This window comes from Lontra canadensis, unplaced genomic scaffold (genome assembly GCF_010015895.1).
Source record: "Lontra canadensis isolate GAN:19392208 unplaced genomic scaffold, GSC_riverotter_1.0 scaffold61, whole genome shotgun sequence".
NCBI lineage: Eukaryota > Metazoa > Chordata > Mammalia > Carnivora > Mustelidae > Lontra > Lontra canadensis.
Window position 1 is genome coordinate 9,956,269 of NW_022631055.1, and position 12,260 is coordinate 9,968,528.

The 12,260-nt window shown below is 48.6% G+C and overlaps 1 protein-coding gene across 5 annotated transcripts in view; it reads right to left on the reverse strand.

Moving 5' to 3' along the window:
• Positions 1–5,197: 5,197 nt before the first annotated feature.
• CUNH2orf92 (chromosome unknown C2orf92 homolog) overlaps positions 5,198–12,260 on the reverse strand; it is a 30,711-nt gene continuing 23,648 nt past the window's right edge. For all 5 annotated transcript variants that reach the window (XM_032877902.1, XM_032877900.1, XM_032877897.1 and 2 more), the window contains 3 exons: positions 8,490–8,597; positions 7,026–7,176; positions 5,198–5,619 (listed from right to left, as the gene is read on the reverse strand). In XM_032877902.1, the coding sequence (XP_032733793.1) occupies positions 5,484–5,619; positions 7,026–7,176; positions 8,490–8,597 (395 nt within the window). In that variant the 3' untranslated portion in view covers positions 5,198–5,483. The remainder of the gene's footprint in view (positions 5,620–7,025; positions 7,177–8,489; positions 8,598–12,260) is intronic.

The following is a 12,260-nucleotide window of genomic DNA, read 5'->3' on the forward strand; positions in this document are numbered from 1 at the left end:
GTTCCGAAAGTCCCCCTCTCTCCTCTCAAGAAATCTTTTATTCCCCCCAAGTTCCAGGCTGGGATACTTTTCCCCTACATAGGTTTCCCTCAAACTGTTTTTGTTAGAAACTTTCCCTTTCCCCACAGGCATCATGAAACTCAGGATGCAGGAAAAAAAATCTGTTTCCACACTGAATAATTCTTCTGGAAGGAGAGAAGAATGCCCCAGCAGAGTGAAAAGAGCAGGAATCATAGCACCAGAATCACATCACCTAGAGTAATCAGAGCAGCATTTACTGAGCACTTTACTGCATGCCAGACGACACTGTAAGCAGTTGACAGTTTAATCCATATAATTTGCTGAATTCATTTTCCAAATAAGGGAAGAGAATCCCAGAGAGGTTGAATAACATATACCAAATGGCCAGGGGGTACTGAAGCCCAGCCATCTGACTCCACAGCCCACCTGCTGGTGGACACAGGAGAACGGAAAGACCTGGAAGGTGAGCAGGCTGTATGTGGAGGGCCTGAGGGCCGCCTCCAATCTCTGGGGACATCAGGCCTGATAAGGGAACTCCTCATCCCCTGTGAGGCACTGGTTCAGTGGCCCCTCCAACCCCCTTGTGGTCCCAGAGGTTGCTCTCTGAATCTACAGAGGCCCGGCCAGCGCTCAGAGGCAGACAGTTTGAGATTGGCTTACAGATAAGGCTGTGTGCTTTGCCAAAGTGGAGGGAGGTCTATGGGTCTTTTGAACGTTCAGAGGAAAGAGCAACGGATGACGGACGGAAATGTGGGCTGGGAAAATCGCAGTGCATTTCTCCTGGCGGGGTCCACACATGAGAGGAGCCTCGGAAGAAATTGGTGGCTTGCTGTCCACGCCTCCAGGCCTTTGCCCACACAGTGTCCCAGCCTGAATTCACTTCCCCCACCTCCTCAACTGCCTGATTCCTCCTCCTCCTCCTCCGGGGCAATGATTAAATGCAGTTTCCTCCAGGAAGCCTTCCAGTCCTCAAACTGAGCAGCACAGGGCCCTGTATCAGTTTCACCTGACTTTCAAGCAGGTCAGACTCAGCACCACCAGATCACTACTGGGCAAACCTCAGGCATTTGGATGGGGTTGGGGGGCGGGGCAGGCTCCAGCTTGTCAGAGAGGGTTCACACCTCAGGGCAATGATCCCCAAAGGGAGGACAGTCCTCCACCCCTGACCCCCAGGTCCCTTCTGAATTTCCTCCCATCTGGGGTATCACCTGGGTGACCAGACCACAGTGACTTTAATCTTGTTCTTTCTGGGTCTGCTGCTTAAACCTCAGGGGACTTGAGCAAGCTACCTGGGCTCTCTGTGCCTTTTCCCATGTAGGAAGTGGGGATGATAACAGGACCCATCTCATAGGGCTACTATGAAAATTAAAGAGGTCTCAAAGCAAATGCACCATTATTGCCGTCCTCACCGACTACCGGTTTCCCAATTTCTAGAATGTACTAAAGTCGGCGTGCAGGCCCAAACTCAGCAATGAGGTTCCCTTGCGCCCTCCAGAGGCAGTTCTCTGGTACTACATCCTACCGAGCACCACTCAGGAGCCTAAAGGTTAAAAGTGACACCCCTTAAAAATAAGCTATCCAGCATGGTTTAAGTCAAAAGACAATTGATCTGCTACCACAGCCATATGCTGCGCCCTTCCCTGGGAGGTCATCCACTGGCTGGCTCCTTCTTAAACATTCAGACCGCAATGACAGTGTTACCTCTTCAGATAGTCCTTTGGGCTCCCTATTTATTTAACACTGAGCACCTGCTCTAGGTCACTACAGATCTGCTGTAAACACCAATGAAAATCCCTTCCCTCATGGAGGTGACATTCTACAGGGGGAAACAGAGAAGTAACAAATAAACATTCTATCGAGTATAGCAAGTGGTTTCAAGTGCTAAGGAGTAAAATAAATCAGGAGAGGGTAGTAGTAGTATGTGGGGGTGCAATTTTTGACAGGTCTGGAGAGAGGCCTCACTGAGCTGCAAGCCTGTGAATTAAGACTTGAAGGAGGTAAAGGAGGGAGCCATGGGGAGATCAGGGGGAAAGCACTCTGGGCAGAGGGAACAGCAAGTGAAAAGGCCCTGGGGCAGGACTATGACCTCTATGAGGTGGGAACTGTCTTGTTCCTGGCTGGGTCCCCAGCAATGGGAGTGACACTTAGCACATAATAGTGGTCAGAAAATATGGCATGGATGAATGAAAATCCCAGGGATAGCTTTTAGGAAAAGGTTCTCAGGGCTCAAATGATGGTGCCAGATTTTTACCTCCTCCACCTGATGACTTCATTCTCAGCCAACTTTTCTTTCTGTGTTCTGAGATAGTGACTCAGCTTCAAATCTTACCCACAAAGCTAGAATCTTGAATAAAATCTATGAGATCATTAAAACTATGAGAATGGGATATGATACACTGACATATTTTATATTTGGGAAATGTTGCAATATATATATAGAGAGAAAAAGAGCTGTGATTTATTGAAAAAAGAAGGAGAGGAAGGAAAAAAAGAACCTACCTCTCAATTTTGCCAGCAAATCTCTAACAGAGCCCATTGGTTGAGTGGATCATGTGCCCACCCCTCACCCAGCCAGGGTCAGGTCAGCTAGACCAACCACCGAGCTGAAGGTGGAAGCCTCTAGTATGAGAGCAGACTAAGAACACAGGGAAACACCTCTTGGATAGAGGAAGAGGTAAAAGCAAGGGGAAGCTCCCAGTGGGCCCATAGGCAATGGGGAGACCACTGGCAGAGGTGGCTGACCCTAACTTGTTCTTAAAATAGAAGCCTGAGGGAGGGGTGTGAGGTCAACAGGAGGGTGGGCTGCCTCTCAGTTCTAGGGTTCCAAGAGGTTGGGATGAAGATGGGTTGAGGGTGGGGCTGCAACCTACCAGTAAGCTCAAGGAAGAGTCTGGTATTTATGCTGTGCCTACTGTATACCTAAGCCCTGACAGCCACATCTCCTTCCAATTTTCCAAGTACATCCAGCAACCCACTGCTAGGAAGGCCATTCTACCTACTCTCCATGGTGTCTCTAGCATCCAGCCCAGCACAGTGCCTGGCATACAGCAGGTGCTCAATAGATGGTTCTTGCTGAATGAACCCTGTGAAGGAGGTAAATTCCTAACCCCATGACAAAAATAAGGACACTGAGCTTAAGAAGTGGTCAAGGCAGAACCTGTACTAGAGTCCAGCTGGGTCCAGCCTCCCAGTGGGCCATTCACGGGATATACCTGGAAGTGTGAAGTCCCTCCTCCTTCCCTTCCTGCTCAGTGGTGACACTGGTGAGGGCTTGGGAAGATGATGCCTAAGCCAGTGCAAGATGGTCCCAGGGCTCCCAGAGCTCCAGGACTCCTTGTCCACATGAAACTGCCAGCCACCTTTGGGCATCTGAGCTACCTCTGCCCTAAGACAGGCCCATCAGCTGCTCCCACAAAAGCCCACGAAACCTGCCATGAGCAGGTACCTCTCACAGTCTGTCTCTGGAAGGGTCCCATCTTACAACCATTGATTCAACTCCAGGTTCTCAGAGCTTTGGAAGGAATAAATTCAAAGAGAGAACACATTTTTTTGTTGGGGTGTGTTTTTTAAAAAGAGGACAGAAGATCCCACTTCTCAAGGCAAGTCCCTCGGAATTGGAGTGGGATGTATGCTAGAGGGTTCATGGAGTTTGCCCAGAGTTGAAACCAGTAGGGTTTTTCAGGGATATTAACCTGGACCTAAAGAGTCCCAGTGACTCCTGGTGCTGGTCTACCCTCCAGGCCAAGGCCTGGACCAGCCCTAGTAGGATTCAAACAAGAAGAAAGTGGGCTGATTTTTCACTGGGGAGAGAGAGATACAGAGGAATGTCCCACTCAGACCCATCCTGGCCTGGACCTGTCCTCCAGTTCCCCATGGCTTAAAGCTTTGAGGGCTTTCCCACTTTAGGAGAGCAGACAAGGAAAACCACATGGAGTGAGGGACAAGAGAGGGAGCCCTTGATATAAGCCACCCACAAGACCTGGTTTTCCAGAACCACCTCTATTCCTGAGGGAAATGTTTCACTCACTCCACCTTCCAAAAAAAGGAGACTAGAAATCCTTCCCAATCATTCCTCCTCAGCAGGTCCCAAGGGTGATAGTGGCTGGGCTACACAATGGTTACAGCACAGACCCTGGGTTTGGATTAGAATTCAGGCTGCCTCCTTAGCCTGGGGTCTCTAACAGGTGACCTTAGGGGTCTGAGCCTCCCTTTTCTTGAAATAAGATGAGGATAATCATGCCTAAAGAAATTTACACACACAATACGTTCTCAGCAAATGCAGCTTATTAAGGTAGAGGAAAGGTCCCAGGCTGAAGGTGACCCAGGAGACCTGTGAACCAGGAAAGGAATGCAGAGGCTAGCAGTGAGGAGGAGGCCAGGGGAAGACCAGCCTGGGCCTGCACATGGCGAGACTCTAAGTGTCTGAGCAAGAGCCCTGGGTGCCCAGCCACCAGCAGCCCGGGATGGGGGTGGGGGGCTACTTCCACGGGAGCTGGTGAGCACCCGATGTGTCCCTGGCTTTTAGTACATGCCCATGGTCCCGGACATGCCCCAGGTTCTTTGTCTTCCCTGGTTGCCCTCAGTCTACAGGTCCCTCTGGGTGTGATGTGTTCCCCGCCCTCCTGAGGCCACCTGCCTCCCTAGAGCCCCATTCACTCCCTGGCAAACCCACCCACCTCCAGACGCCTTCCAGCCAGGCCCCACACGTGTCCTTGCCCGCCTGGACAGGGACCCTCGGCCAAGGCCACAGCCTGACCTTGGACCTCACTCGAATCCTCGCCCTACCACCGTGGCCTCCATGGGGTCCACAGAGGGTGTGCAGCCGCTTTGTTTGGGAGCTGGGGTGTGGACCCTAGGGCGGCTGCAGCCTCCTGGAGCCCCTACACCAGCCCCAGGTCCAACCTCTGCGTCACCATCGCAGGAGAGAGTGTGTCCCCAGACCCCACCTTCCAGCTCAGGGAGGAAGGCTTCCAGGTGTCCCCACCCCATCCCCTCTGGACCCCTTCAGATCGTAACTCAGAGGCCTAAGTCCACCACCAAAGAGCTTCAGCTAGCTGTCTGCCCTCTCCTCAGAAACCCACGAGGACCAGGCCTGCTTCCAAAACCTCTGGTTGCCTCATGCTTGAGATTGTCTATATTAGGCATTCAATTAATATCTGCTCCCTGAATAGCTGAATCAGAGAATCGATGCTTTAATAAATAAAGAACTTGGTAGTTGGTCAGGTTTGTGTTTGGACAAATGTGCTGCGTCTCCTGCCCTAGCTATCAGTGCTGTACCAAACTCTAAGCACCCTGTAGTACAACATCCGTGTCTTGGTCCATTCGAGACTGACAGGAGAAGGTAAACATTTTGTGGAGCACACCTCACAGCCAGAAATCAAATGCCTCTCCGTGGTGTCTGGGTGGACAACTGCCTGGCATCACAGCTTCCGGTCCTGGTTTGGCAGGCCCCACCAGCTGGCTTAGACAGAGGACTTGCCCTTCAACAACTGTTTCTGTTTCTCACTCTGCTTTTTGGGGTTCTTTTCTTGAAACTTCTGCCACCAAGTCTTCCCACGCAGAATAAAAATATTATATGTCATGTTCGCTGGAGGATGTCTGAAATAAAACACACAAAACCACATTGTGCAACAAAGTGTATAGGAATTCCTACTGTCTACGCTTTGGGTGGTGACAGAGGCTTAAGTTTCTGAAGGGTGAGCATTCGAGGGCCCCTCAGGAAGGTCTGTCATGTGTGAAATTCATTTTGCCTCTGGGCACCAGAGAGCTTCCAAGAAACTCCTTCCCCTGCCCCCAACTTTGTGGTAACACAGGCTCTCCACAGCTTCAATTCGCCTCTGTGGGATGGAGCCACGGTCTTGGCCACTTCTTGTGATATCTTCTAAAGGCACAGAAGGGAAATGTCAAAGCTGATGTATAAGCTCCAGTCAGAATTGTGAAGTGCATCAAGCTTCCAGAAGCTCTTGAAATCTTCCATCTCTAACTTCTGCCACATTCTGGGCTCCTCTTTGACTTTCAGTCCTGTGTCAGAGGAGGAAGCTGGATGTGAGGCAGTAGTGGCTGGCCTGAATGGGTTACCAGTCTCAGGAATCATAGTGTTTTAAAGAACACCTTTAGGGAAAGCAATACCACTCTTGTGGGCAATTTTAAGTACTGCAGCTTCCGAATTGTGGGGGAGGGACACTTCACCCCCATGGAACACCACAGCTTCCTTTCTCTGTGGACAAGCTGAGCACATAACACAGTGCTGGGCAAGACCCGAGGGGCTTTGGGAAGCTGCTTTTCCCTGTGATAAAGAAGTGTGTCTCAAGGGATGCAGATAGAGGCACATAATTTCAAGATGCAATTACTGCAAATGCATAATCTTGTAAGCCATTTACTTTCTAGTGCCTACTCAAGGTTATAGCCACTGTGTCAGAGCCCTCTCGTCAGGGGGATAACAGACACATTCAGCAAGTTGTACAGACAGACCCTGACTGGTCAACATGGCCTCTATCAGAGCAGAGCCCTGGAGGGCCACTGCTGGGCCAGGCCCTTCATTTGCAGGACCCCAGGGGAAGACTGAAAAGTCTGTTGGAGGTCCTGGGAGGGATCGTTCAATATTCTAACCACCAGGGCTCCTGACCCCGGGTGAACAAGCCAAATGTCAGCCCTGTGGTCATCTCCTCCACAGCCTCAGCCCTCCCTGCCCTCGTATTCCTCTTTTCCAATCTTTCAGGCAGAAGCTGTACCATCTCCTCTTTTTTAAGTGACCATCAGTGCGAAAATCGGTGTGACCTAACCTAAGGGATTCTTTATGGAGGCCAGCATGGAACCAGCCAGGAAATCCATACCCGACTGTGCGTCAACACCAAGCACTGCCTTGCTTTAAAGCTCCTAGCCCGGGCCATCTGTACCCTATGAATACACAACGTAACTCCAGGATCACCAGGAAGCTCGGGGGTAACATTGGCACAGATACCCATGAGTTCTTCGGAGGAAGGCAGGAGCTAAGAGCCACTCACGATTGCTGTTTCCTCCTGCAGCACATGGTCAAGGCCAGCAGCAACAATGCTGTGACCACAAGGACTCCCGCCACCGAGCCAGCACCAATGATGATGTTCCTCTGGAGGAACTGCAGAAGCTGCTCACATGGTACGGTCTTATCTGGAATCTCTAAATGAAAAGACACATGGCAAAGTAAACAGAAAGAAAGTCCCCATACAGATCTGCAGGGACAAACCTGTTAGCTCTGCTTACAGCAGAACTGAAAACCTTAGAAACTTGGCCTCTGGCTCCAGAAGTCCTCTGGGGGAAGAAACTGGCTTTGTTTAAGAAAATACACTCCTAAGCTGTTTGGCAGTGACATGAGATGCTGTGTGGTGCTGGAGATGAGACGCTGAGGGTATGAGCCCAGCAAGCAGCGAAGCAACCAAAAAGAAGGGACAACAAGGCACAGTTTGCAGGAGAAGAAGAATAGAGGAAGGTCAGATGGAAGGGGGAGGCAGAGGCCCCCAAGGGGGTAGAAAGTTCTGCAATGACTACTAAAAACAATGGAATCAAATACTCAGTTTCGAGCTATCCCCCATCACCCTGCCCTCCCAGCTTCAAGAAGTTCCGCCATATATAGCGTCTGCCTCAAGTGCATAGGTTTGGCGGAATCTCGTTCACAAGGATAAACATGCTGCCCGATGAACTTCAGCTCTTACAGCCTGTAGGGACTTGCCAAAATCTTGAGGGTAGATTTTGAATGCCACCGTGTGTGGGCTTGGGAGCACAAGACAATCTTAGCTGGAGACCTCAGCCAACATCAGGGACTCCTAGAGCTTCTGTCACTCCACTTGTAATGTGACAAAAGCAGGAAGCAGGGAAACGGGGCACAGACGTTCCATGATAGGAACTGGATGGTTTGGTGTGGAGAAGCGCTGAGGGGGGGCTAGCAATGCAGGCCGGGGGATACTGGCCAAGGGCCATCTTGGGTTGTGGGAAGAAAATTGGAAACGTCCAACTTGCCACAGTGAGAGGCAGCAGCACCAAGCCACTCCAAGGGCTCTGTTGGGAAAAGTCAGTACATAGCTGGTAGTGATGGGCAAGTTGCTACCTGTTCTGAATGGGCCCAGACTCAGGTCATCCGAGGCTGAAGACCAGGGACTAGTCAATATTTGGATTTAATCCCTCCTACTTGTAAGAAAGTTCAGTGTGCAGTAATGGCAGAGGCTCAGATGATGATGCCCGTGTTAGGAAGGACCCTGGCTGTGTAGAAATGACTGAAAGTAGCATTTTTTCAAAAGGGTGGTCAAATCCCCAGAGTTAGTTTCATTCATCATTTTACTGGCAGATTGTATGCATTGTGGGTAAATAAAAGGCGTGCTGACATCTCCTCTGTTAAAATACCATGAAAGGCACAGATGCATTCTGAAGTTACTTGTTCATGTCTTGTTTAGCTTATAAGCTTATTAGTTCGTAAATGTCTTGTTATAACTTATTACCTGTCTTAGCTGCTTCTTCAAGTGTTTCTTTATTTATAGCAGTAAATGGCTCGTTCATATTCCTGTTGGAGAGAGAGGATTCTTTATCCCTCTTCTCTGAATTGTGATCTACGGAAGACAAAAGACAAAATGTGTTCATCTAAAAACAACCATTGGCCTGCGATTAGTTCTAGTTTTTGTTAAGATTTTATTTTTAAGTAATCTCTATACCTAACACGGGGCTCAAACTTATAACCCTAAAATCCAGAGTCACATGCTCTAATGACAGAGCCAGCAAGGCCCTCCTATGTAGTTCTATTTTTTTTAAGATTTTATTTGTTTATTTATTTGACAGACAGAGATCACAAGTAGGCAGAGAGGCAGGTAGAGAGAGAGTTGGAGGGGGGAAGCAGGCTCCCCGCTAAGCAGAGAGCCCGATGTGGGACTTGATCCCAGGACCCTGAGAACATGACCTGAGCCAAAGGCAGAGGTTTAACCCACTGAGCCACCCAGGCGCCCAGTAGTTCTATTTTTATGATAAAAATAACTTCCTCTCGGGGCACCTGAGTGGCTCAGTCAGTTAAAGGTCCGACTCTCCCTTTCCTCTCAGGTCATGATCTCAGGGCCATGGGATCGAGTCCTGCAGTAGGCTCCACACTCAGCACAAAGTCTGCTTGTCCCTCTCCCTCTGCTCCTCCCCCACTCACACTCTTCTCTCTCTCTCAAAGAAATAAATAAAATCTTAAAAAAAAAAAAAAAGACTTGGGGTGCCTCGGTGGCTCAGTGGGTTAAAGCCTCTGCCTTTGGCTCAGGTCATGATCCCAGGGTCCTGGGATAGAGCCCTGTGTCTGGGGCTCTATGCTCAGCAGGGAGCCTGCTTACCTTCTTCTCTCTCTGCCCGCCTCTCTGCCTACTTGTGATCTCTGTCTGTCAAATAAATAAATAAAATCTTTTTAAAAAGAAGAAGAAGAAGAGGAGAAGTAATGAACCATGTACCCCCAGAACACTTCAAGGCTGGAGTCCCCAAGCCCAGATGCCTTTGAGCTGAGTGGCAGCTTTGGAGTGAGTTTGGTGAATCTGCCTTGGCCGAGTTCTCAAAGAGGTGGGGATCAGACAATGTGGTTGACACCGCTGTGGTATGAGACAACAGCCTCTCGAGGTCTTAATTATTTCTGGGGAAGGAGAGAAATGTGATCCTTCTTTAGCCTGGCTTAGAAAAGAGAGAAAACTTCCAACTTAAAGTGAGTCATAATTACTTGACTACGGAAATGCCAGCTTGTCAAATCAGTCAAGAGATTAATAACCACAGAGACACAGAAAACTCTGGACAGTGTAGAGTTAATCTGCTAAGGGGTTACACTGGCCTTGCTCTTTCACAGAGGTGTGGAAAAGATTGACTCATCATTTGAACACAAATTTTCACCCTCTGTGTCTCTGTACCACAAAAACAAAACCAGAATTAGAAGCCACTGTCTATGCTTACCATCAATGTGGCTTGTGATTTTGATCATTTGTTGCATTTTTTTTGGTAAGACAACATAAGCACAGTTACCAAGTTTTGCCAAATGAGGCCGTTTCCAGACCTCGTTTCAGTGGTAGAAAACCATTTACTATGAGAGAAACAGTAGCCCATTATAAGGACAACAAGCTAAGCCCCATATCCATGAGGTAGACTCAATTCAAGTGCCAGTCACATCCTGGGCCTGGTCAAACTGTGCTAAATGAGTCCAGAACCAAGAAATCTGGGTTTTGTTTTCAGGGAAAAGTTGAAGTCTTACATCATAATTTCTCTGTTTTTCCTCTTAGGAGACTAGCACTGAAATAAGACTCTGATTGCTTCTCTTAAGAGCACCTTACTTGGGGTACCTGGGTGGCTCAGTAGGTTAAGCCTCTGCCTTCGGCTCAGGTCATGATCCCAGGGTCCTAGGATTGAGCCCCACATGGCGCTCTCTGCTCAGCGAGGAGACTGTTTCCTCCTCTCTCTGTCTGCCTGCCTCTCTGCCTACTTGTGATCTCTGTCTCTCAAACAAATAAATAAATAATCTTTAAAAGAAAAAAAAAAAGAGCACCTTACTGCTGCACCATTAACTGAGAACTAGGTTCCCTTCAGCAGAGCTCAATCAGTAATAGCTGGAACTCGCGCACACTTATGCACACTTTAACACGACACTTCACTTCTCAAAAAAAAAAAAATCATTTCCTCAACCCTCTTCCTACTCAGCTCTTTTCACCATTAATTTTGGCGCGGGGCGGGGGGCAGGTATGGTTACGGCCGCTAAGGAAGATTTGTGTGGTCTGGATTTCCTACTCCAACAGAACAGCTTCAGAGCAGCTGGACTTTGACAAGAGGCCTGGTCAGCCTCTTTTTCTTATGTGGTGTGACCTCTACTACTGTCTGCAGGGGGTCTCATCTTAATTCACTCTCTCTACTCAAAAAACCTTGGCAAGCAGTCCCTCATCTCTTGTGCTCTCAAAGCTCCATTCAAAGAACCTGAAGCACTTTTTACATCCCTTCCATTTTAGCATAGTTATAACTAATAATTATGGATGACGCTGACTTTCCTATTGGCAGTGAAATCTTGGAGGACACAAGTGTCTTCCTTGTTTAGTTCTCAACTCCTGGCACAGCGCCTCTCACCAAGTAGGAGATCAATAGCTAGGTCTTGAGTGAGAGAAGGAATCCTGAAGACTCTTGACTGAAACCTCATGAGAGACTCTGAGCCAGAACCACCCAGCTAAGCCTGATTTGTTGGCCAAGATTATAGTCCTTTGAAGGCTTACTGGTACCAGAGGGTCTGTTTCCAAGACAGCTCACTCACACAGACGTTGGCAGAAGGTCTCATCTCTCCACTAGCTGGAAGCATCACAAGGGCCTCTCCTTAAGTCAGTGGACACTACTGAAATGTCCTTACAACATGGCAACTGACTTTCCCCAGAGTGAGCAATTCAAGAGATAGCTGGGCAGGAAACAAAATGTCTTTGATGACCTGATCTATGAAGCAGAACACCATCACTTCTGCCATGTTCTATTCATTTGAAGCAAGTCACTAAGTCCATCCCACACTCAAGAGGAGGGGGACCAAAGAATTTCTGGACCTATTTTAAAGCCACAGTAGAAATGAAATTCCAAGGAAGATAGCTGAACAAAGGAAATATTTGCTTATGTCCATATAAACATAAGGATTTTTTTTAAGATTTTATTTATTTATTTGACAGAGAAAGATCACAAGTAGACGGAGAGGCAGGCAGAGAGAGAGAGAGGGAAGCAGGCTCCCTGCTGAGCAGAGAGCCCGATGCGGGACTCGATCCCAGGACCCTGAGATCATGACCTGAGCTGAAGGCAGCGGCTTAACCCACTGAGCCACCCAGGCGCCCCATAAACATAAGGATTTTAATCAGCTCCCTCCTGTTTTGTGGATGGAGAGAAGTGACACTATTACAAAGGGATCTACACTCTACAGGAAGCCTGGACTTTGGTATATGACCCATCCCATTAAGCAGAGACCCCTGAATGATTGAACCACATGCTGAGATCAAACCATATGAAATATGACAGATTTTTTTAAAAGATTAATTTATTTATTTTAGAGAGAAAGCAGGGAGGAAGAGCAGAGGGAGAGGGAGAAAGAATCTCAAGCAGACTCCCTGCTGAGCGTAGAGCCAGACACAGGGCTTGATCTCATGACCCTGAGGTCATGACCTGAGCTGAAATCAAGGGTTGGATGCTTAACTGACTGAGCCACCCAGGAGGCCCTTAACCATTTTCGACCTATAAAAAACAGTAAGTTCAGA